This window comes from Lepisma saccharinum, chromosome 8 (genome assembly GCF_977018435.1).
Source record: "Lepisma saccharinum chromosome 8, izLepSacc3.1, whole genome shotgun sequence".
NCBI lineage: Eukaryota > Metazoa > Arthropoda > Insecta > Zygentoma > Lepismatidae > Lepisma > Lepisma saccharinum.
The window spans coordinates 76,226,024-76,251,683 of record NC_139236.1 but is presented as its reverse complement, the minus strand read 5'-3'; the positions used below and the strand labels follow the sequence as shown (position 1 = coordinate 76,251,683).

The 25,660-nt window shown below is 37.8% G+C and overlaps 1 protein-coding gene across 1 annotated transcript in view; it reads left to right on the top strand.

The window, feature by feature from the left end:
* The window catches only part of LOC145991159 (uncharacterized), a 29,007-nt gene extending 6,422 nt beyond the window's left edge, over positions 1 to 22,585 (top strand). The window contains exons 2-7 of the mRNA XM_083126983.1: positions 8,034 to 8,273; positions 12,165 to 12,562; positions 16,479 to 16,682; positions 18,471 to 18,641; positions 20,553 to 20,742; positions 21,992 to 22,585. Of these exons, the coding sequence (XP_082983109.1) occupies positions 8,034 to 8,273; positions 12,165 to 12,562; positions 16,479 to 16,682; positions 18,471 to 18,641; positions 20,553 to 20,742; positions 21,992 to 22,138 (1,350 nt within the window). The 3' untranslated portion in view covers positions 22,139 to 22,585. The remainder of the gene's footprint in view (positions 1 to 8,033; positions 8,274 to 12,164; positions 12,563 to 16,478; positions 16,683 to 18,470; positions 18,642 to 20,552; positions 20,743 to 21,991) is intronic.
* The last annotated feature ends 3,075 nt before the right edge of the window (positions 22,586 to 25,660 follow it).

Sequence of the window (25,660 nt, the reverse complement as noted above, 5' to 3'; positions counted from 1 at the left end):
CAAAATCCTAATAAAACGAAGGACATGGTTTTTCGATACACAGTCTTACCGCGATCCTTGTAGCGAGAGCAGCTCCGTGCTACCTCTCCGTATACAGTTTTGCCGCGATTCTTGTAACGAGAGCGCCTTCGTGCTACCTCTTTGTGTACAGTGGACTTTGTTGTGTTTTGCGAACACCAGTGTGTGATAGGCAGTAAGTCTACACGAGTGCGCCTACCTCAACCGCTGGGAGAAGTTGAAGCGAGACCGTGTTTCCGAGATTACCTTACGCCGTTTATAATTTTTGAGAAACGAGGAACATCGGAAACTATGGCGGGCTAGAGGAAGAAGAGAGATGAGGGCGTTACCCTCGATTCGCCCGATGTCAGAAGAAACGACGAGCCATGCCTACAACATGCCAAGAAACGACGAGCTACGCCGATGATGCCTAGCAGCCGCCACAGAGAGAGAGATGTTGAACGCCACCCTGTCGACGCCCCGACGACGCCCTATTGATACGCCGATGATGCCTACCAGCCGCCACGTTGACGTCCCGACGCCCAGACCACGGAGATGTTCACCGATCCCGAGGGGAAGAGAAACCGAGGAACCAGACGTATGAACACTTTTCGCATCTTCATCGTCGCGACCAAGGAAATCTTTCGCGTGAATACTATATGTTTTCAATCGCCCATAAAGACGCCAGGATGCACCTCGGAAGCTGAGAGATGGTAATGTATTCATCTGTGTGATTGTCAGCACGTGACGGCCCGATTGATTTAGAGAACGCCCTTGAAATTCGTCAACATTTTTGAAAATGCCCACTCAACTCGAAACTTCATATCGAACTCCCGTCGCGCTTGTCACTTGTAATCTATTCGTCTCAGGTCAATTTTTCTTATTCCTTGTGATAATTTTTTAATGATCTTAAATTCATTGTTGTTTGTGCTCCTTTGTATTTGTTTAAAGTGCGTACCATTAGAGTAAAGCGCCGCCCACTTAATTGTTTAATCTACTGGAGGTTTGTTCATTTTTATGTGTCAGTGCTGTGTCGCTGCTAGCTATGTCAGGCCGCATGTGTGATTATTTGTTAAAAGTATTTGCCTGGTAATATGAATTGCTCGTCGCGGCGAAGTGTTTAAGTCCCGCCTGCTAGAGAGTATATGTTTGCGTCACTCAACGGAGGTTATTTGTTATGTTTGAACCACGTGAGGTCTTGTAAAAGGAAAACGTCTGCCCACGTGAATGTAATTGCCGTTGAGACGCCTTTGTTTATGCCGGTCAAATAATGTATTGTCACCGCGCCGACTAGTTTCTTTTAAAAGGGTGAACTTAAGTAAGGGCTGGCTAGGATTTGAGTAACAATGGAGCAAAATCACAAATGACCTGATTAGACAAAAATTCAAGGTAAATTTAAATATGAATGCGATAATTAGGGCTTGTCGTCATATAAACCTGTACATGCTATGTATCATTTTTGTGTTGATGACCCCGTAGAGAGAATCTGTGAGAGAATGTGTGTGGAATGCAAGAGTGGGGACCTGTAATAATTCCATTGTTTGTTGGTTATGAATAGAATATACTTTTTATTTTTTATGTTAATTTGGGCTATATCATTTCGTACTCATGTCGCTACCCGTGATTTTCAGGTATGCAGCTAGCCGCTTCCCGGCTACAGGTAAAGAGGTGGTTATTTGAAAGTACATATGTCTTTGTTTTTATTCGATATGGCTTATCACTATACACTGTCGGTCACCGGTTCCTACACACGAACTTAACCTGGACCGTAACGCTATTTCGCTTGTCCGAGGGAGATTTTGCCGTCTCTATCTAGGTAGTGGTAGCATTTGTTTTCCCGGGCAAGGGAGGGCGTTTCACAATTATTTAATCGACCCCTACTTAGGTAAAATTGGAAATTAGTAATTAAGAAAATAAATATTTATTTAATGAAAACCCCTACCAAGGGGTCAGTTAAGATGAAAACGGAAGCTGAATTTAAGAAGAGAATTAGATCTGCTATCTCGTATTAATGCATCCTGAACTGTGTTTGGCAGACAAGCGAGGTTTTGGCGTCTGGACTCTCAGCCAGTATATTCTTATGTGGCGCTTGTGTCGGTTGTCCCTGTATGTTTGTGACTGTCCCTTCATCCATTTTATCGTACCACCATTCATCCTCATCTTCGAGACTAGCCAAAGGGACAGAAAAAATGAAGTAAAATAAACTAAATCAATCAATCAGTTATTATGATAACAAGAATTCTTGACCACAAGAATAATTTATTGCCTTTTTATTGACTTCACCATGACTTTCTTGACTGGCAGACACCTTGAATAACTTAGTTCTCTATACCCATTTGCAATCAAATTATATTGAATATTGAATAACAATGGTCAACACCTTGTTCCATCAGTATAAACACTAAGGCAAGAAATTCTGCTCAGGCATTGAACAGTGACGTTATCAGAAAGTGGTCCCAAAACTTTGTTCATTAAGTGCTTCCGTTTTCCCGTTTGTTTAATAGCAGGACATACTTTTTTTCTCTTTGGGCAATGACTGAATCAAAATAAATATCACTATTGAGTTTGGAAGCGCAGTCTATAGACTTGCAACTTGCATGATTTTTTTCTGTTACCTATTTTCCTAATTAATAATATGCGACGCTCAAAATGTAGAACATTTATGATATTTTTCAAATTCCTCCCGGCCGCCGGACATAAGGCTAAAATGTAGGACATGTCCGGGAAAAACCGGACGTCTGGTAACCCTAATCAGGGTACATCGAACTTTATTAGCTGGACAAAAAATTCACTGCACTACTGTGATTATGTAATTCTACAACATAATACTTTACATGTAACTTTTGACTGAGAATTTTTTATCATACTATGTTTATAATACTTTCTTACAATCCTTTATAGGAGTTTAATATCTTCACACATATTTACATAAAAAAGGAAAGCCCAAGATAAAATTTTCATCTGGGCGAGCGATTTTTGACATTTCCGAAGGGAAACAAAGGAGCCTATTTTGCAATGGACTGGCTCATTCAAGAGCATGAAGACTGCAGTATTCCCATGCTTCTTCCTCTATTCTCGCACATACTCATTCATAATATGCCATGCGGTTTCCTTAATTCATTGTCAGTTTGAAAAAGGAAATACTGAAATAGTAAACGCACAAGCACAAGAAAGACACTTAAACTGAGTGATAGTCCCACATTATTGATTCTGCCCATTTCAGAGCAGAATCCTGCATAATTTCCCACCTGTTGTGTGTGAAGTTTCTGTGTGCGAAAGGTATGTAATATGTTGGAAGATATGGATTGGGGCCCTTATAAGGGGTCAAACGAGAACTGGATGGACCTGGGCCCCTCTGCCCCTCCCTCCCGGTTTCCACACCAGTGGTGATGTGATATACATATATGACACTATTTTCTCATGAAATTGTAGCCTGATTTGATCTAAGGTCGGATTTTTCCGACTTTGTCCCCGCAAGAAGCTGATCCAGGGTCCACCCAGCATCAAGTCAAATGGTACCCGTTGGGAGGGGGTGTAAATGCGGCCTGGGTGTGGTACTGATTACATCACCTCCAAGATGTCCTGCATCGAAAATATGTGGGTCCCTGCCCACACATATCCTAAATGCGCCTTCATGCAGTGATCAGAACGCTACATTTTAAAAGTAGCTTCGCTACAACTACAGCTACTCTTCCAAAATGTAGCTTCGCTACAGCTACAGCTACATTTACCAAAAAGTAGCTCGCTACGCTACTCCTGTTCGCTACTCGCTACTTCACTACTTTTTGCGCTACTTCTGTATAAAAAAATGAAAACAATGATATGGTTATTAAAAAAATACCCTACTACTGGTAAATAGATTCTATTATTTATTATCATGATTCCAGTCATTCGATAATTTTGATAGCAATGTTACTTCAGTTACTTATTTTTACTATAGTTTTTGAGAATACCATATCTATGCAAGTGGCATATCAATTCAAATTTGATATATGAATATTGCAATTAGGGTGTTACCCAAATTAATTATTACAACTATACCCAAATAAAATTTGGTAGGATTACGTATTTATGTTCACATCAACATATTTTTCTTGAGAATAAATATTTCATTTTTATAGACTGATATGAAGTCAGCATTTTGAATGAAAAGTACCTGGAGCCCTTTGACTACAAAAGGACCCTAGGTTCGATACCCAGCAGAGGCACATAGTGGTTAGGATCCAGTCTCGATCAGATTATCTATGCTTAAAATGGACTCACAACAAAAACTAGGAAAGACGCCAAGTTGGGAGGATGGGATCCTCCTGCTCCATCATTCTTCCTCATTCTCACAATTAGCCGAAAGTGGCAGAAAGCGACTATAGATAAGAGAATAATTAAATAAACCATTCATCCTCATTGAAATAGATGAGGAGGTAAACAGAAGAGGCCAAATTAATGGTGGTGGACTATATCAAAGCGTTCTAAGATTAATATGGAATAGGGATGTACCTATGAAATGCAAGGATGTAATATGTAACACATACTATGTGCCAATAATTACGTATGGAGCAGAGACTTGGACAATGACAGACAGACAAAGAAAAGATGCAGGCAGTGGAGATTAAATTTTTAAGGAGTCTTTTGAGGAAGACTAGAAGGGATAGAATAAGAAATGAGGAGATCCGACAGACAGTGGGTGTAGTGAAGCTTCAGGACAGAATAGATCAGGCACATATGAGATGGTTCGGACACATGAAGAGGATGTATGCATAAAGACTACCAGTAAGAGCTTACAATGCACAAGGAGTGGAAATAAGGCCAAGGGAGAGACCAAGATGTCGGTGGAAAGAGCAGATAGTGGAGAGTGTTAGGAGACAAGATGGGAACACCTTGGAAAGAGAGGAGTTGTGAAAGACCTGGAAAAAATGGAGAGGCTTGCCTTCTATGCTGACCCAGCCAGAGACAGGAAACAGCGAAGGATGATGATGATGATGTGTCATGATTAGCAAAAGTTACAAGAAAGTGACGCAAAAGTAGGAGAAATACATAAATTTGAAAACTATGTATATTAACTAAAGAAAATTGTCGTTTCTGCAGGAAAGTCAATAACTCGTACATACTTTTTACAATATGATAAAATTATTGAGGAAACTCTCGTGTAAACCTGAGTGTTCTAAACGTATTGTAATTTTAAAATTTGTGAACAAATACTATCGCGAAAATAATTGTAATTCCAGAAACTCTATCATTCTTGTAACAATAATTTCTTGCTGGTGAGATCCTATATACTGACGATGATCAATGCTGTTAACGTACTGAGCCATTTATTGCTGGCACTATTCCCTTGTCAGTGCAGTGGAAATTCCATCGCTCGCTTTGCACTGCAAGTTGTGTCTTACACAGCAATTAATGACATGTTGGTGTCTCTTACACCATGAATATTCACAGGATTTGTTCCGGGGATGGCGCAAACGAGGCACTTTTTTCCAGTGGTGCAGCAAACGAGGCATGTTTCTCGCCAAAATAGCGATGCAGCTAAAAAAACGTAGCTGTTAGCAGGAATTATATTCATATATGTCAGTTAGTTATCTGGATATCTGAATTCTTCAGATACTAATTAAATAAATTACGCAGATATCTATAATCTACAATCTAGATAATCTGTATCTCCATGTAATAGGCTGTCTTTATGAACCTCGTGCAAAATTAAGGGTTATTGTCGATTTTTCTGATGCTGTTGCCACATTCAAAATTCACCTCAAAATGCCCAGAAAAAATGTAGCTGTAGCGAAATTTTCACTACAACTACAGGAATTTTGTAGCTTCGCTACAGCTACAACTACAATTTTCAAAATGTAGCGTCGCTACAGCTACAGCTACAAATTTTGTAGCTAGCTACAGTAGCGACGCTACAAGTAGCTCGCTACTTCTGACCACTGCCTTCATGGCATGTGCATATACGAACTTTCTACTATGTCAATGGCTGAGGGCCCCCCTAAATGCTTACTTGTCTTTGCCCCCCCCCCCCATACTGCGGGGTTTTGCAGGTTGTAGATCCGGCACTGCCCACAGCCAATGCTTCCAAATGACAGTTGCTTGAAAATATCGTGTCGGTATGCATCTTGCATGCAATAGGATCTGAATCACTGAGTTTTAAAAATCAGTTGTGGAAGGCTACAACTCTGGAGAAATTATTTTATTATCTGACAGAGAGATCTATCATGCTTTCAATCAAACTGGTAGGCTATAGTTGTACGTACGAGGGCTGCTGGAAAAGTTTGTGCAATCAATATGAAAAAAGACATGTGAAATTCTGGGAATGGCTTTATTGTTTTTCAAAGTATTCCCCCTTAAGATTGATACACTTTTGTATACGCCGAAAGCATTTTTTCCACTCTGAAGCTGATACATCAGAAACCGCTGTTCGTAATGCGTCAACAGCTGCTTTAGGCGACACAAATTGCCCACCAGGCATCTTATTTTTCATGTGTGGGAACAAAAAGAAGTCACTAGGTGATAAATCAGGTGAGTATGGACAATGAGTCATTAATTCGACATTTTTACTGGACAAAAATCAACAGTTTGGTGTGCTGAGTTGGAACTGGCGTTGTCGTGGTGAAGAATAATGCGACGATTTGCGTTTGTTTTACGCAATTCATTGATGACCTCTGGCAAACAAATTGTTGTATACCACTCAGCATTTACAGTCCTCCTATCTTATAATGCTATTGTTGCCACATGTCCAGTATAACTGAAGAAATAAGCAATCATTTGCTTGGCAGCACTCCTTGAAAGAACAACGTTTGTTGGTTTCGGCTCACTTTGAAACACCCAAACAGTAGATTGCTGTTTAGTTTCAGGTTCGTATGAATAGATCCAAATTTCGTCCCCTGTAACGATGTAGTACAGCAAATTTGACTTGCCTCGGTTGAATTTTTTGAGCATTTCTTTACACCAATTTACATGAGCCTGTTTTTGAGCTTCGGTCAAGTTGTGTGTGATCCAACATCTTGAAAGTTTCCGTACGTTCAGATGACCATGCAAAATCGTATGTATTGCTTTCATGTCAATGTTCAAGGGTGCCTGAATCCCACGGTATGTCACATGCCGATCTCTCTCAATCATTGCACGCACAGCATCAACATTACTAGCAACAACAGTCGTGGATGGACAACCTTCACGAAATTCATCACTGACAAATGTGTGACCACGCTGGATTCCGGAAAACCAATTGTACACAGTCCTATTGGATGGTGCTTCATCCCCAAAAGCCAAATGAAGTCACTCGATGCATTGTTTCGGTGTTAAACTACATTTGAAATCATAAAAAATCATTGCCCGAAAGTGTTCACGAGAAATTTCCATTTCTCGCACAAAACTACTACTTCAAACTGCTGTGAAAAATAAACGAATAGGCTTAAACAAACAATCAAAGATAATTTAAACAAGAAAAAGGTCTATTCTTTCAATTTTTATAATAGCGGAACACTAGCATGACTGTTGGTGGTAGTTTGCAGAAACTTTTGCAGCAACCCTCGTATAAGCCATAAATCATGTGATCTGTTCTTCTTAACAAAGCAAACCCTTTGTTTCTGTTTTTTCCTGAGCTTGGGTTTCAAAGAAAGCTGTCTTTGCCAGTTGCTTTGACTCTGTTTAGACAGACTGTTGCGGTTTGACCCATGCATACCATCGGCCAATTTGTCATCTATGCACACAATCTTAAAAATGACATATTCATGTTCTGTGAACTTCAAAAATTAGTTCGTGCTCATTTCAAAGTGTAACATCCTGTAACCAATCCATATCATATTTTACAGTAACAATCAGTGGCGTGCCCAGGATTTTCGAAAGGGAGGGGTTATGTATACTTTTTCTTTGTAGTCAGCCCTCATTTTGTCATATTTTCCTTCCTTTATCGTTATTTTATCAGGATTACTGGGCCAAAGGGGGGGGGGGTTATAACCCCCATCAACCCCCCCTTGGGCACGCCACTGGTAACAATCTCCTTCTTTTAGCTTAATGAGATTCTAATTCCTAAATCCAAATTTCAGATATCCGTAGAAGACAAGCTTCCAAAAATGGTGTGTGGGAACTGCTCGAAGAAGTTGGACAGCATTCATCGATTTGCTACAATGGCTGTGGAGATGCAAGACAAACTTAAGGTTCTAGCTACAACATCTTGCACAGTTGAAACCGATTCGACACCCGAAACTAAAGAAGAAGAACAACCGATTGATGTACAAACGAAGAAGGAGGAAATTACTTTGCAAACATGGAATTATCCAGAAAAGGTAAATTTTAAAGTTTGTTCTGTGTAGGTAACAAAGCTACTATTTTTTTTGGCCTGAAATATCGGAGACAGTTTGGATATTATAGTACTCTTTGTAATTGATATGGTAGTTTTTTGTGATAATCTTAGAAATTCTATTAACTCTGAAAGGGTAAGTTACTTGGGTAAATATGTGGTGGGCTAATGTTATTATAGTTGGAAGTTGATCATATAATGATAGAAATAAACAATAATTAAATTTTGTTTTAGAAATTTATTGCATTAAAACAGAGTATACAAGATCATTATTGTCCTTATATTTATAATAAAAGGGCAGAATTGTCTGCTCATTTATAGATTATTCATAGACACACTAAATACCTGTATCTGAGTGTATGAAAGACTAAGTGATTGTAACTGTCTGAGAATAATAATAATAAAAAAAAAGAGTTATGAAGCAAGACCCAGCACAGTGCAGTAGTGGACATTACTCCACATGGATGATCTTTCTCAACCTGCAGCCTGTCTCTTGTGTAACATGCTTTTTGAGTTTCACTTCATAGTGCGAAGACTGTACGTATTGAGCATCAATACTGCACTAAATTTTTCCAGAAGTTTGGAAACAATTTGTAAGATTCATTTAACTTTTGTTAACAATAGTAATGGGGATTTGAAAATTGAGGAATGGTTTGATCAGTTAAAGATGGCTGAACTTTGGTTGAAAGTGACAAACCGTCTCACTTTGAGTAATGTATTACTCTGCACCAGCTGTTGTGAATGTCACAGCCATTATAATGCTGTTCTCTTGCACTTCACCCGACCTTTAATTTTACGTAAGATGGAAAAAGTATTCCTATTTTAACTGATAGATCTACACATTGAAGTGCAAGAAATTTTGAAGAAGTGATTAAATACATGTTATTGTTGAAGAATGAACATATTTCTCTATGGCAAAACTTCCATTTATCTGATGCTGGGTCACGAGATCACCCTTCCCCTCCTCTCTCGCAGTTTGACATCACCAAAAGTAAAACTTACAAGAGAGTGAGAGAATCATTTCAGTAAATTCAAGCCATTCGGTTTTGTTGCTTTCCCTTCCGCCAAATTATTTTCCAACATTGTTGACATACAGAGTATTGTTTTCTCCTTTGTGCAACAAATATACTGCCAGTTTTAGAAGAAGCTAAACAAAGATAAGCCGAGGAATAAAAAGAGATTGTTTATCTTTCTTTCTGTTTCTCGTGCACTGGAAAACAAGAAGACGATAATAAGCACGTCTCATACAAGTAATGTATTTTCTTACCTTGATTCAGCAGTTCCCGTCTGAACTGAAGGCATTTTCGGCGTTAGACAACAATATCATCCCTGTCAATGAGTGCCGACACACACGATTCAAGGATAGGTGATATTTGAATTCCAAATTAGTTATTTTCATTCTTTTCCTCTAATTAATAACTATTAATTTAGTCAATCAAATCAGACATATTAGCTTACTTTCATTATCTATAATAGTAACAATAAATCATAACACTTTCAAACACCAAATAAATTTAATCAAGAAACCCCGGTTTTAAAATGTAATTTATCTCAGTGTGTCATATTCTTCTAGCAAGGGTTTTAAAGTAAAAGATGAGAGAATAATTAATCCTTTGGTACGGAACCATCTCACCTCCTGGGGAATGAGATATACATTTTGTATTTGATTTCTGTAATTTAGCATCTATTTTCTTCCACTTTTGGCTAATCCCAATGATGAGGATGAGAGATCATTAGATGAAATTGATGAAGGGACAGTCACAAATAATATCCATGCCGGGATTCGAACCAGGGAATTTTGGTGGCGAGTCCGAAAGTCAGCCACCAGGCAAGATGTACATTTTGATTTTTCAATTTTTACATACGTACATTAACTTCCTACAGGTCATCAGTGAAACACTGCTTATTCCGCATCATTTGACAAATGGAATGTCTTTGCACCTTGTAGGCTATCTGGATTATTTTATTTTCATAAGTTGGCAACACTGTTAGGGTACATGTGCTTTTGTTTACCGAAGGCCTTAACTTCTATGATTTCCACTTTAGTGGCTGTCTTTGGGAGCAATTTCTATCTGCCAATCAAGGGTGTGTCTGTGCTTGAGCAGGTCACAATATCAATCGCAAACTGGATGTGGTGAGACTAACCTTGGCTGCCTTCTATCGATGTTGCCAAGCATAATAATACCTTTGCTTGTTGCCATCAAGATCCTTCAACGACTCTCTACTCTCCACACATGTCTCCTTGATTGTTCCCCAAGCTGTAGCTACTGCAGAAAGGGTCCTGATTTGAGAGTTGATATCATAAATGTGACAATGCAACTAATAGCCATTTTGTAACAGAAATTCGAGCAATGGAAGGATCCTTGGTGTAAGTTATGTGAACTCATAAAATGCTTACTTTGAAGAAAGTTAGAGTTGAAATCAAAAGGATAGGCTACTTTTTCTTTCAGCATAGTTGATACTTTTTGAACAGACCTTATACATTGTACACAGTGCGGCAATTTGAAATCGAGACTGATTTTTTTCCTCAGTAGGTGGCACCACTGTGCAAGCATTCTGTGGTGTGAACAAGTGAGGGGTATCTCACGAACAATTGGTGCAGAGCTCGTTGATCTTGAGTGACATTGCCACATGTGGCATTGAGCGTGGGCACGTGTCGTGAAAGTGCGTTGTGATTTCAACATGGAACAAAGAGCAAACATCATGTTTTGTGCTTGCCTGGCTAAAGCTGCTATGGAAACAATTCACATGTTGCAGCCAAGTGTATGGGGACAATTGTTTACGCATGTATTTGAATGGCACAGGTGTTTCACATGAAGGATGGTTATCAATTGAAGATAACGAGTATCCAGGTTGCACAAGGATGGTGAGAACACCAGAATTGGTTGAGAAAATGAGGACAATCATTCATAACGACCGAAATTACAAACAGGCTCTTACTGCTGTATTTTATCTTGATGTTCCGAAACATTTTATGCAAAGAATAACACATGTGATGTCCGAGTATCGGGATGATGGCAGCTGATGTCTGCTCCATGACAGTGCCCCAAGCCACAAGGCTGTGATTGAGAAGGACTTTTTGGTCCAAAAGGAAATCCGTATGTTGTATCCTGCCTATTCATCAGATCTGGCCCTGCATGATTATTTTCTATTTCCTAAACTAAAATCTGCACTCAAAGGTTCGTTCTTTGATGATGCACCGACCATCAAGAGGGCTACGACAAGGATTTTAAACAGCATTACACAAAATGAATTCCAGCAATCCTTCCATACACTGGTAGGCAGGGCGCAATGATGTGTGGATGCAGGAAGGTCCTACTTTTAATGATCTCAGGTAAATAATTTTCTATGAACACTTGTTTATTTTTTATAGCACCAGTCTCGATTTCAGATTGCTGCACTGTGTAAGACTGCCTCACAATGAAAGGCACAGAGAGTTGAAACTGTTAGGGGTCAGTAGGGAAATTATTCGATAGGCACTTGGGGAATGGCTGGCCTCTGTGGAGAGTGCTTAGCACAACATGCTACGATGCCACATGTCCCGGGTTTGAATCCCAGCATGGACATCAGAGTTCTTTCTTTGTGAGTGCCTCTTCATCATTTTTATTGTATCATCACTCGTCCTCATCTTTGCGATTAGCCAAAAATGACAGAAATGAAAAGTAAATTAAACCAAATCAATCAATCAACCACTTGGGAAATGGGGTGCAGATCGAATGTTCCCATCTTTACCAAAAATTGTGTTTTTACTTTCTTATAAGTTGCTAAGTTTCATATGAGTGGTAAACTAGAAAATTTGGTGAAACATGTATTTTTAACAAAGTTATAATATTTTAAATTTTTAATAATTTATATTTAATTTTTAAAATATTTCCAGGAACCACCAAATTATCAAGAAGCAGATGTAACAGAGGTGGAAGTAAAGATAGATCCCATGTCATTGCTGTGTCTGATGGAAGATGACGATGATAAAGATCCAAAAGATGACAATTCGATAAAGAAGTCTGACGATGAGAAAGAAGAAGAAAAGGAGGATGAGAACGATGACGTTGAGAATCAAAGGAGTGACAAAATCAACAAAGAGCTTGCATCCTTCTACGATTTTGTCTGTAAAGATTGCGGAACAAAGTTTGAAACCTACACAGAACTGGACAGTCACAGCCGGCACGAACACAACAAACGAGGGATTGTTGAGTGTCATTGCGGGAAAGTTCTTTCACTCAGAAGTCGTTTGGTGACCCACAGGCAGCATCACACGGGTGCTTTTCCATTCAAGTATGTTTTCTTTCCATTTCTTAATTATATTTATAATGAAGATTGCCAAGTTAATTTATTCGAGTGTTTATTACTAGGCAATGGAATCATTTTTTTGGCAACTTTTATGGTTTTTAACTATGATTTTACAATTTTTGTGCTTGTATAGCTGTAAATATGAAACAGAGGCGTTATATAACGCATACAAAAATTGACTAGAAAAGTTTTTTTTCAAGTGTGTAAGTAACTTTTAATTTATTAATGTATTAGAATGAAGTACTTACTTATCCACAAAACTGGTTAAAACAGTTTCATGGATAGAAAGAATGCTTCATATCAGTACATTACTTCCATGTCTTTATTTCCCAGAAACATGTAGTGTGTTAGAGAACTGGAAATTTGGAATTCTGAATTGTTAATGAATTGCAGTATTCTTTACCAATCTGAGTCTGACAGATCTCATATCTAGCGGAGTTTTGTCTCTAATTTGGCCACATTTAAAATTGAAGAGGTGTAATGGGAATGATAAGTTCCTGTGTTTTTAACCAGTGATCAGAACGCTACATTTTAAAAGTAGCTTCGCTACAGCTACCGCTAATTGTACAAAATGTAGCTTCGCTACAGCTACAACTACATTTACTAAAAAGTAGCTCGCTACACTACTCATGTGCGCTACTTCGCTACTTTTGCGCTACTTCTGCATAAGAAAAAAACTTGAAACAAGCACATGGATATTCAAAAGTAGCCCCTAGTATGATAGTTGTACTTACTGGAAAATATGATCGTAGATCGTTATACAAGCGTAATTCGTTAGATGTTTGCTCAAACTTTGCAGATAGCTGGGTGGTTGCTTCTTTGGTATAGCTAAATGAGCGACAAGTGGAGATATGCTTTATGTAAGTTTCCAGTTGGGAATGCTTCCTTGAAGGCACAGTGGAAACTTTGTCACCTTGTAATCAAAGGGGCACCTGGTTAGATACCTGGCGAAGGCACCAGTGATTCAGATCCAGTCTGGATTAGCTTGTCTCTGTGCATAAAGTGGACTCAAAACATAAACTAGGAAAGACACCTTGTTGGGAGGATGGATTCTTCTGCTCCTCCATTCCCCACACTGCTCATCATCATTCACCATTCTTCCTCATTCTCACAATTAGCCAAAAGTGGCAGAAAGCGACTCTAGATAAGATAATAACAAAATAAACCATTCATCCTCATTGCCATGATTAGCAAAAGGTACAGAAAAGCGACGTAAAAGTTGAAGAATTACATACATTTGGAAACTGTATATTAACTAAAGAAATTTATCGTTTCTGTAGCAAAGTCAATATCTCGTACATACTTTTTAAAATATCATAAAATATATTGAGGAAAGTAGTGTGTAAACTCGAGTGTTGTAAACGTATTGAAATTTTAAAATTTCTGAAAAAATATTATATCGAAAATAATTGTAATTCCAGAAAGTGTATTTCTATCATTCTTGTAACAAAAATTTCTTGCTGGTGAGATCCTATATGTTAACAATGATTAATGCTGAACCATTGATTGCTGGCACTATTGCTTTGTCATTGTAGTGAAGACTAGATCGCTCGTTTTTGCGCTGCAAGTTGTGTTTTACACAGAGATTAATTACATTTATCTAATAATAATAATAACCCATAGCTCTACAGCCCGAGGAGTGCCTTGGCTTACCTACCGACTGCTGGTCTCCCTCCCACACTGTTCCTCCGTCACCTGTTGTAGCGTGGAGATCTTAGACCAGTATTGGAGTGTCGGGGGATCAGCCCGACGAGCCCCCAGCTGTTGCAGGTCTTCTTGATCGGGTTACACTCACTCACTCGGAGCTCCCCAATTTCCTCACGATGGTGGGTTGCCACCGGCCCTATACGTAGGCCGAATAAATTCCGACCAGAGCCGGATTCGAACCTACGCTGTCCCCCAGCGAACGATCTCAAGACGAGTGAACGCCTTAACCCGCTCGACTATGGAGGAGGACTATTACATTTATCTGCCTCATGGATATCAACAGGATTTGTTCCTGAGCTGGCGCAAATGAGGCCTTTTTTTAGGGTTGCTGCAAACGAGGCATGTTTCTCCCCAAAATAGGGATGCAGCTAAAAAAAACGTAGCCGTTAGCCAGAATATGTTCATATATGCCAGATCAGTTTTGTTATCTGGATATTAGATTTATTCTATACTAATAATGAAATATATTACTCAGATACCTATAATCTGCGATATCAAGATATTTATAATCTAGATTATAAGTATTTCCATGTAATAGACTGTCTTTATGAACCTCCTCCAAAAGTAAATGTTATTGTCGATTTTTTTTAACGCTGTGGTCACTTTCAAAAGTTTCCTCATAATGCAGAGAAGAAATGTAGCTGTAACGAAATTTTCGCTACAACTACAGGAATTTTGTAGCTTTGCTACAGCTACAGCTACAATTTTCAAAATGTAGCGCCGCTACAAATTCTGTAGCTAGCTACAGTAGCATGCTACTTCCGACCACTGTTTTTAACCTATAGGATTAGCCTATGAAAATACAGTCTAGATTTGTCAACTGATGATTACGGTTTCGATATATCTAGGGAACTGATTTTAAGGTGCAAAATTATGATCTGGAAAGGGAAAAAAAGGTTCTGAAAATGTTTTCAAAAAGGTGCTGATAAAATGCCTTTATTCAGGTCTAAACCAGTTACATTAACATTCTTTATTCAACATTGTAGCATTTAATATAATTTATGGTAAAAATGGTATAATTTAATTATACCATTTTATAACTCTCGTTCTGCTCTACAAAATGAGACTATAGGATTTTATGTAGCTGCTCAAGAAGACTGAAAATCGTTTATTTTGCTGTCCAATTTTTTAACAAAACATGAAAGAGAAGTAAGGAGAAAGGTGCTGAAGCATCAAAGAGGGGGTAAAAAGGGGATAAATGTGCAACAAAGTGTGTTCATTTTACTTGATTTCATGTCCTAAAATACATATCTCAAACGATTGGTATGAAAACAGCTATTTTTTTGGAAAGGTGCTGAAACTTAAAATTTGTTAACCAAGATGTAACATTATAATAAATATGCTGGCACAGCCTGTTACCTATGCACCACTTTTTTCACTTGATTTTGATGTGTGTGTGTTGAGGGTGAGGGGGGCGGGGCTATCCAAAGAAGGCATAGTGGTAATGTCATCACCTTGTATTCAATGGGTCCCTGGTTCAATACCTGGTAAAAGCTAGTAGTGGTTCGGATCCCACTTTAAACTGTAGGCCCAGTTGCAATTAGCCTATCCTGTGCATAAACTTGACTTAAAAAGAAAAAAAAACTTAATGCATATTTATATGTAATTTTTTGGAGGTCTTTATACATGATGGCAGTGATAACGTCATCATCTTCTAATCAAGGGGTCCGAGGTTTGATATCCGGTGGAGGCACATAGTGGTTTGGATACTACTTTGAACTGAAGGTTCAGTCCCGATTAGCCTATGTGTGCATAAAATGTACTTAAGAAAAAACAGACTTAAGAAAAAAACTTAATCTTTGGGTCCTTACATGTCAGCTTAGGTTTTGCAGTGGCTCATTGAGTATGGTGTCTGGCTACCAAAAGGGAACCCAAGGTTGGGGACCTCAGGTGGGAATTTTTCCTGCAAAAAGTAGTTCTGGAGTTCACTCACTCTCTAATCAATGGGTATGGGGAGGGCGAAGAGCATTCTACTGATCACATTACCTTCACTACAGCCAAGATCGAGAATGCGTGGGGCCCTCTGTGCACATTCATGGCACAATGCAATGCACAGCCAAGGTTTTTTTATTGTTATTTAGCCTTTTTGCATGCCAACTAGTGCAATATAGTTATGGAAATTGCAGTATATATGTGTTGAATACCATATATGTTTAATTCACATCTTCTCATTCCCTGTCTTTGTTGAACACAGGTGCGACATCTGTGGTAAGGGCTTCTCACTGAGGTTTCTCCTTAAAAAGCATAAAGCAAACCACGTTGCAGATGAAAGCAAACCCTACAGGTGCACTGTTTGTCCACGAGGGTATAATTCTGAGATTGGCCTTCAGAATCACTTGTGGGCGCATTTTCCACGAGGTCGGCGTCTCCTTGTAAATAATGATGTATATCAACAAAGGTAAGGATGCTTTTTAATGGAGTCATTCAGGCATAATGTAAAAGCTATTACATAATATTAGTTAATTATACCAAATTAGGGTGACCATAATATTTTGACCCAAAATCGGGACATCCCAAGGAGGTGAGTTTACCCCCTCCTGAAAAATCAGTTAGGCCTAATTATAAAATTATTTTTATTATTAATGTATTCTTATCATTAATTATTAACATATGGGTCACATAAATAATACATCACAAACAATAAGTGAAATCCAAAGGTATTAATTGAGGGGTCTAGTGAAAGAGGGGGCTATGCCACAAATCTTGAAAATATTATTTTTTGCCATTTTCAGTTTTCTCCTACCATCTGTCATCTATCATATGAACTACAACCATGTGGCATAGCTCCTGCTTGTTCTGCAGCAGATTTTCTGAGTTCTTGAATACATCCTCATCAGCATTTTGAGTGAGAGAAGGAGCTATACCACTTACTGATGGTGTCTGCAATAGGAGTGGCAGAGGTTGTGTTGCAGTAACTGGTGCAAGATTTAATATCAGCCCTGAAGTTAAAAGATCTCATGGCAATAATGCCTTATATTCCTCCAGTTCTTCATGGTGTTTACCAAAAACAAAAATCCACAGAAACAATGGACAGTGAAGATCCTCCAGAAGACATATGAAGTTGTCTTTATGTAGATCATATGTAACCCTGTGAACATGATTTACACTGAGGCAAAAGTATTTAAGCCTTGTTCAAAGTATTTGATGTGCTATATTGATTTTTCCACATGGGTATACTACAACAATATACCATACATGTTCATAATAAATGGTATTTATATTGAAATTCATATTTTTCCTTTTGAATAATTTACCTAACAATATGTTCAGAAAAAAAATACCCTTTGTTATACAAATTATGACTCAACGCGATGCTTTAGAAAACTCAATTTATTTCCATTTCTTGTCAAAGTGGCATAGCTCCCTCTCTCACTAGACCACTCAATTATTATAGTCTCGGTATGACTATAATAATATAGACTCTGGTCCCTTCTGATCACTTTGGTGTCAGTTCTACACTGAAGTTGAGGAGTGCCAGAAGTACCAATCTTTTTGAGAAAAACTTTTATATTCGCCAACTGTTCCTAAACTTCACACATATCTGACACACAATGTGAGATTTGTCTTTTGAGTTTTGTCAAGATGCAGGAATTTAAATTCTAGTTGCAGGTCATACACTACATATACTCTTCTTGGCCATAGTTATTCATTGCTCTACAAATAACGGAATAGACACGTAAAGGAGAGCTAACTTAAACAGTAAACTCATGTCTGCTCAAACATTCTCGACGAGAATGGAACATTTTGATTGTTATGAAGTGCACGAAACTCAGTCGTCCAACTGTTTTGTCAAGGTGTTGCCTTGACGCTAGTTTAAAAATTCCAACATTTTTTTTAGCATGAATGTGTGTCAAATTTAGATTGGGTTTTCAAGATAACTTGTAGACTTCTATAAAACTGGACAAATATTGGTTTTTAATAATATCGACAGGACCAGGACACCTCTCTGAAATGGGACTGTTGTTGTCAAAATGGGACGTATTGTCACCCTATACCAAATGACATCATTAGTTATTCATAATTTTTGGCTGAATAGATCTTGAGTATGTGAAGTTAACAAAAACGAGATTGTACAGTAAGTTATTTATGGAAATATTAGATCAGCAAAATTTTGTCAATTTAACAGTTCAGTACCAATTTATCTGTCCATAATTTGTATTTTTACCATTATTCTTCAATGTTTCAGGCTTGGCGTACAAAACACACTGTTTACACATAAACCATTGAATCATGGATCCAACAGAGCCTTTATGTGCACGGTCTGTGGGAAGCTTCTGTCAACAAAAGGCAATTTAAAAGTTCATCTGGAGACACACAGAGCGACAGGAAAGTACGGATGTGAAATCTGTGGGAGAATGTAAGTAGTATTGTTACTAACTTTGTGTAAATGGTCCATTGAGACACTTCTTAATTAATTTGTTAATTACTGTAACAGGCTTTCTAGACTGCTTACAGACTGGAATGAGAAGCAAGAAGTAAGTGGTAAGTGAAACTTTACCACTAACTGCATGTATGCATTACTAACCACCTTGTAATCAACGTGTTCTGAGTTCGATACCCAGCGGAAGTATATAGTAGTTCGAATCCCACTTTAAACTGTAGGTCCAGTCCTGAATAGGAGTTCTGTGCATTACGTGGACTTAAAACCGATCTTAATCTCGCATCACTAGCCACTTTTACATCCAGTCTGAAAGAGCGTCCATGGGGGACTTTTAGCGTAAGCAGGTTTGGTACATGTCTTTCTCAATTTTCAGTAGCCCCAGTAACATTTTCTCTCTCTTGGAAACAAAACTCTTTCTATACTTTGCTGAGACCTCTCCGAGATAATATACATGTGGCAGCTATAAGAAACACTTTTATTATTTAGACTCATTGCTTCCTGTCTCTCAGCTTTATAATTATTAAAATTAACAAGTTCATATCATAAGTCAAGTTTGATACACCCATATCCCATTACCTGAAATCCCAATATGACCAGGTTTGTACATACCTTTGCGTATCAAGTATGTTAATTGGCTTACCACCAAAATTCTGCTGGGCAAATACCAATAACACAAAACCATAACAGTAACTATTTTAGGTAACTTGGTGAACATCTTATGTTGTTCTTGGTAGCTTTCAGACTGAAATGACAAGTAACAGGTGACATGAGCATTTTACTCTGTAAAAATCTTTTACAGTGCAAGGTTAACCAACAGACCAAGGCACCACATGCAGCTTGCTGTTCCAATTCAGTATGAAAGGTTGCATTTATTTCTGTACTTTTTTCTTGAGTGCACACAGTCCTCTACAACATAACTCATTTATCTCTTAAATGTAGCAAATCTCACTTATTAAGATAAAAACTGTTCTTTGAGTAGAAGTTCCAAAGACATGTATGTTATTTTAAGGGCTAAGCCTATACCATAACAAACTGGTACCATCCGATGCTTATCTGGCATCTTGGTCTATCGTGGATGATGTGTAATACTTTTGCAGTTTGAATTTTGCAAAGTTTTTTCAGTTTACTTTGAGTGAACTCCCACATCTCACTTCACAGGCAGAGTGGGGCTGACTGACCCTCCTTCGTGATACCTGTGGTGTCAGATGTCACAAAACAGACCAGAAAACCAGTTCTTTCTGTTTAGAATTTTCAGTTTCAAATTTTTGTTTAATTTTTTACAACCATGTAATAATTGTCAAACTATAGTTAGGTAAGGTAAAGTTCCCTGTGCATATAGCACAGTGTCATGAAGGCACATTTAGGGGATGGTGGGGAAGAACCCCACACATCCTCAATCTCGGCCATTTTGGAGATGATGTGATCAGCACCATGCTTCGGCTGCCTTTACCCTTCAGGATTGCCCTCCAGGTACCCATTTATTTGAGGTGGGTGAGCCCCAGAGCCACTTTATGCAGAGACAAGGCTGGAAGAATTCCGACCTTATACCGCGTTTGTTACAACCTGTCCCGGTTCCCGCGCTAGTTGCTCCCTGGCTTTTCTCGGTGCTGGGGAAAGTCAAAGCCAGGCAGCCAATTAAAATACGCAACGTCGCAACAGCGTCTACGTAAGCGCCTCTCTTCTGGCTTCCATTCGCTCCTCGCTGCCCAGCAGACGATTTTTTCCTCGTTTCTCATTGGCACCGAAACTGTCGAGCGCTCCCTAGCACGGGAAAGGGGACAGGTTGTAACAAACGCGATATAGATCACCCACCCCAGGAATATAGTTAGACAGTATTAAACTCTACATTATTTAATGTGATTTTTTTAATAGTTATTATTTTTACAGTTTCAAGACTCAATCAAATCTGTACCGGCACAAGGAATACCACAAGGGCAAACAATTCCCATGCCCTGTGTGTGGAAGGGTGTATCCAACCAAAAGCACGCTAAGGGCTCATAGTATAACCCATAGTGATTTGCGTCCACATGCTTGTCCTTATTGTGTTAAAACATTCAAAAGAAACCAGGACCTCAAGGTAAGATGAAAATCACTTAATCAGTTCTATTTTTAACTATATTATCCTCAATCTTTCTGATAAGTATATTGTAAATTAACTAACACAATGGTCACAACGTGTACCTTCTTTTGTGTTCAGCCTTGATTCTTCTTTAGAAGGTTATGATTAAGACATGGATAAAATTGGTTAAAGCTACGAGGAAGAGTTTCACGCCAGGTGGGCATTTATTTCAATAACTTCGAAATGTGAACTGCTATTGAGAATAAAATGACAGATGCAAAATAGAGCATGAATTTCTGCCCGTGTTGGAAGTGGAAGCAGTTTTAAAAGTTGGTTATCAAGTCAGATAGGATCTGTGAAAAATATTTTGAATAAATATTTACAGGATCCCATATATTCCTCTTGGAGAGGCAACTTCAAATTATGTCTAATCAAATGGACACTGACTTTTCCAACTGCAAATGAAATATTGAGCCTGTTCTTTTTCCATTCATATGTTTTTCCACGCCATCGGATGTTTAATATCCCAAAGAGAACAAATAAAATATTACAATAACATTTCCGTAAGCATAATGCTAAGTTTGCTCAACCATCCAGCAGACAGGCTTCTCTTACCCCAGTTTGCCGCAGGGAAAGGTCTGTGGGGGAGGAGCAGTTTAGGATCCTCGCGTCTTGCTGAACACAAACTGTTGCTTGTGCCCTTAAAAAGTATGTAAAGCTGATCCAAGACCATGACCATAAAATGCTATCCATTTCCTAGCTTTCCATTAAAGTTAAATGTCTATCAGTTGGAGTTTTCTCCTTCCTCTTCAGAAAAATGGACTTTTTTTTTCCTTCCTTAATTTTTAATAATCATTGAACCACAGTATGTTCCCAAAGTTGCTTAAATTAAATTACATCATCTTCTGGGGCTAATAGTATCCCAGCCCAGCTTTATGTTCATGCAAATACCTCATTGGGACAGGTACCGACTTGACTTACAAGGGTCAGTGTTGAGTATGACTATTTTTTTTTTTTTTTTTTTTTTTTTTTTTCCTTTTTTGAAAATGCAAATTTTAGGAAGAAATATTACTAACAAATTCTTGAGCTTAAATTTGAGTTTCATTAATATTTGACACACACAGGAGGTGTACTATGTTGAACCTGCAATTTTTGCTGAAATTTCTACTTAACGTTGAATGTTGCTCAGAATTTGAAAAAGCAAATTTTGGGGGAAACATAAAAAACAATCATGGTCCTTAGTAATGACTGAATTCTCTATTTTCAGTTTCATCTCAACCAGCATACAGGCGAGCGCCCGTACAAATGTCCGTATTGTCCAAAGGCTTTTGCTAGCTCAGGGAACTGCTTCTCGCATAGGAAGCGCATGCACGCTAAGGAGGTGGAACGCGACAGAGCAGCTCAACTCAGGTGAAATTAAGAATCCGGCAAGGGGACTCTCGATTCATGGATTATCTCAATTCTTTCAAAGATCAAAATTTCATTTGGGAGCTAACGATTGCGTTAAGTTGCTTAAATGCACACAACTGACTGCAAATAATGATCCTCATCCCAGCATATTTATATTGTTCATTGTCTTATACACTTCATATTGTGTTGTATCTTCATTAAGACTTAGAAGCAACGATTGCGATACTATTTTTAGTACAAGTAAGTGTGATGATTATTTATTTATATTTATATTTTTATGTTTGTGATTTGGAAGAGAGTAAGTCTAGGTTGTTTCATTTTGGTGATCATGTTATACATGACCTGCTGAATAGTTATGTTGTCTCCCAGTATGATATACAGTGTGATGAATATGCATACAGCCTTGTGCTTTCTCACAACTTTTATGTTCAACATGTAGGAGACTTCTTTTTTTTTTTGGCCAATATATTTGTAACTGTGCATTGTTTTTCAGCAACAAGGTTGGACACATATAGCATGCATGCTATAGGTTCTTAATTTATATTTCTAATAGAATGGGCAAAAGGAAAATGAAGTTACATTTGTACATGACTTGTTTTCTGAAACCAACAACATTTATGTTAGTGCCAAAAGAGTATGCATTGAAACACACATAATGTTCATTGGAATCAACCAGATAGGAATTGCATCCATTCTGAGTGACTTAGCTGTCTTTTAAAGCAGTGTTTCTCAATCCCTGGAAGATCTGTAGTGGGCCCTGACATTGATTATGCCAGATGATGAGAGGTTCTTTTGAAATATGTCATTTTAGTTTGCTCTGAAATTTTCATTAATAAATATTTTGTAGTGGAAATAGAATCCACATTAGGCCAGAATTTCATTTGTTAATTTTTAATTTCAAGGGTACATATTAATAGTGTATAAAGTTAAGAATAAATAGCAAGGTATTTACAAGTAAAATTGTTGGCTGTTAGAAAAGGAATTTACCAGCCTGTGGTCTCACAAATGTTGAGAACCACTGTTTTAAAGTGTAGGTTTGAAGTGCTAAGTGCCATATTATTTATAAGTTGAAAAACATAAACGTGTTTAGTGGACAGCTTTCGATCTTGCCACCGAAGTTCCTGGATTTGAATCCCTGCCTATGTATAGCCATTCTTTGCATGGCCCTTCATATATTTCATCTAATCAAGTGGTTAACTTTTGATCTCGCCACCCAAGTTCCCAGGTTTGAATCCTGGCTTGGACATGGACATTCTTTGCAAGTTCACCTTCATCAGTTTCAACTAATCATCATTCATCCTCATTGTCTTTATTAGCCAAAAGTGACATAAAATAACAACAATGCAATACGTAATTTCAAAACAATTATTCCAGTTGAATGCCTTACAGTCAGTGATAATTAATTGTAGTAATGGTGCTCTACATTAAACTAAATACACCAAATTATATTCAAGTTGATAATTTATTGAAGAACTCTGTGATAATTGTCACTCAATCTGATTCCTTGGCACAACTTTTCAAGTTGGGCAAAAAATATTGTTTGTTTTCTGTGTTCCATATACCATTTCATGTATTCAGTGTGATCAGTTTTTCAAGTCTAATGTAAACCACATTTTTAAAATGATTTGCAATTATTGGATCACCTAGCAATCTTCTACATTTTCCTCTTCACCATACTGTTAGGCATGTTGTTCCTTCAGTCGGCTTCTAAAACCTGTTCTGTTACATATCTTATTCATTGCTCCACATAATATTTGAAGCCTCGATTGATTTCAGAACTTTTATGGCAGCTTCTTCAGGCATGAACTGTTTGGTTGGGGTTCTGGTTTTCTACCGCTGGCTGGTATGGTAGCTCTGGTAGCCTTTTAGTTTCTCTGGTGTAGGTTAAGTATTTTTCTTCTTGCCATGGATGGTACCTATGGTGCTGTGCTGTTGTATTCCAGATCTTGTCATTTTCTGCAATATGCCCTTGCCCCATCCTGGCTATGCCCTTAAAGACCCCATTATTTTCATTTCAAGCAAAATTAAGTTTTTTTTTAGGAATCTACATGTGAAATGCTGTCTGCCAAATCTAGAAAGGAGCACAATTACAGTTGTGAGAAGACTTCTAGTGCAGAAAAGTCTTACTTGTATTAAGAACGAGACACAAATGCTAAACATCACAAAGCATGAAAATAAAATTTTGCAAAAGACCATCAGTGTTTCAAGGAAAGCTTATCTCTGTCATCAGAATAAAAAGAAAGGATAAAGAAATGCTTCTCATATTTGAAGAAAAGGCATAGGTTTGGTTTGGTTTGAATCTTGTTACTTAGCATCACTGTTCTTTCACTTCTGGCTAATCACGACAATGAGGATGAGTGGTGATATGATGAAACTGATGAAGGGACGCTCAGAAACAACACCCATGCCAGGATTCAATTCTGGGACCCTTGGCATCATAGCATACTGTGCTAACCACTTCAGCATGGAGGGTGGTGCAAAATTATAGAATCCTTTATTTTTTCCCTTAAAGGATAATGAGATATCCTGATAGCCTTCTGATAACCATGCACGTTCATATTCCTTTTCGCCCATTCCAGTTTAATACACTAATTAATAGCAATGATTTTAATTTTAATTACATGGTATACAGATATAGATTTGTTCCAGAAAACAATAAACAAGGCACGTTAATTAATAAAGAATTGAGAAGTACTATAATCGACCCAATAAGGAAATATGTGTAAAGTGATCATCTTTACCAAATGGAAAGACTGTATACGAATCATTAAATTTAGTTCATCTAAATTATTATTTAATATTATTTATTGACTTATTTATTTAATAGGTAATTTTGTGTCCAGTGCTAATGTATATATGTATAGAGTAAATGATAGAAAATACGTAGTGTATGTGTTAAATGTGACTTTAATAAGAGTATGTCAACTCCAGACACAGACCAAGATAGATGCTGACAGCTAACTAAAGAAAATACTGTTCATATAATATACCCGACATTTGTATGTATCATTTTGCAAAACAGATACATATATGTGTATTAATGTGTGACTGTTAAATGGTTTCTATGGTGCTTGCTGAATCATATTGGTTTATTTTGTATACAGTTTTTTTTGTTATAAATTATGCGCTTGACTGTGTAGCCAGATAATGTGCCATTTGTTTTACTATAGTTACACTAAAAGTAACATATCTGTGTCTATATTCTAGAGGTGGGACATTTATTTTTCTAATTTCCCAAATCTCACATACAAATTGTGTTTGAAATAATATATGTAAGCACATTATATTTGCTAATACTGCAATTCCTACCTATGTATAACATTTCTGCAAAAAATTGTTACTAGAATCTGGATTTTATTAGCCTTGTGTGGGCAATTCTTTGCACTAATTTCTCGAAATCCCGGAATTATTCAATCAACTTAGGATTACATCCCTGTAAATGTGGTTTCTAGCAGTCTTTTGTCATCATTTCATATCCTTTTCTTCCCAGAAACTCATCCAAAAATGTTGTTCTCTTTTATCCGTG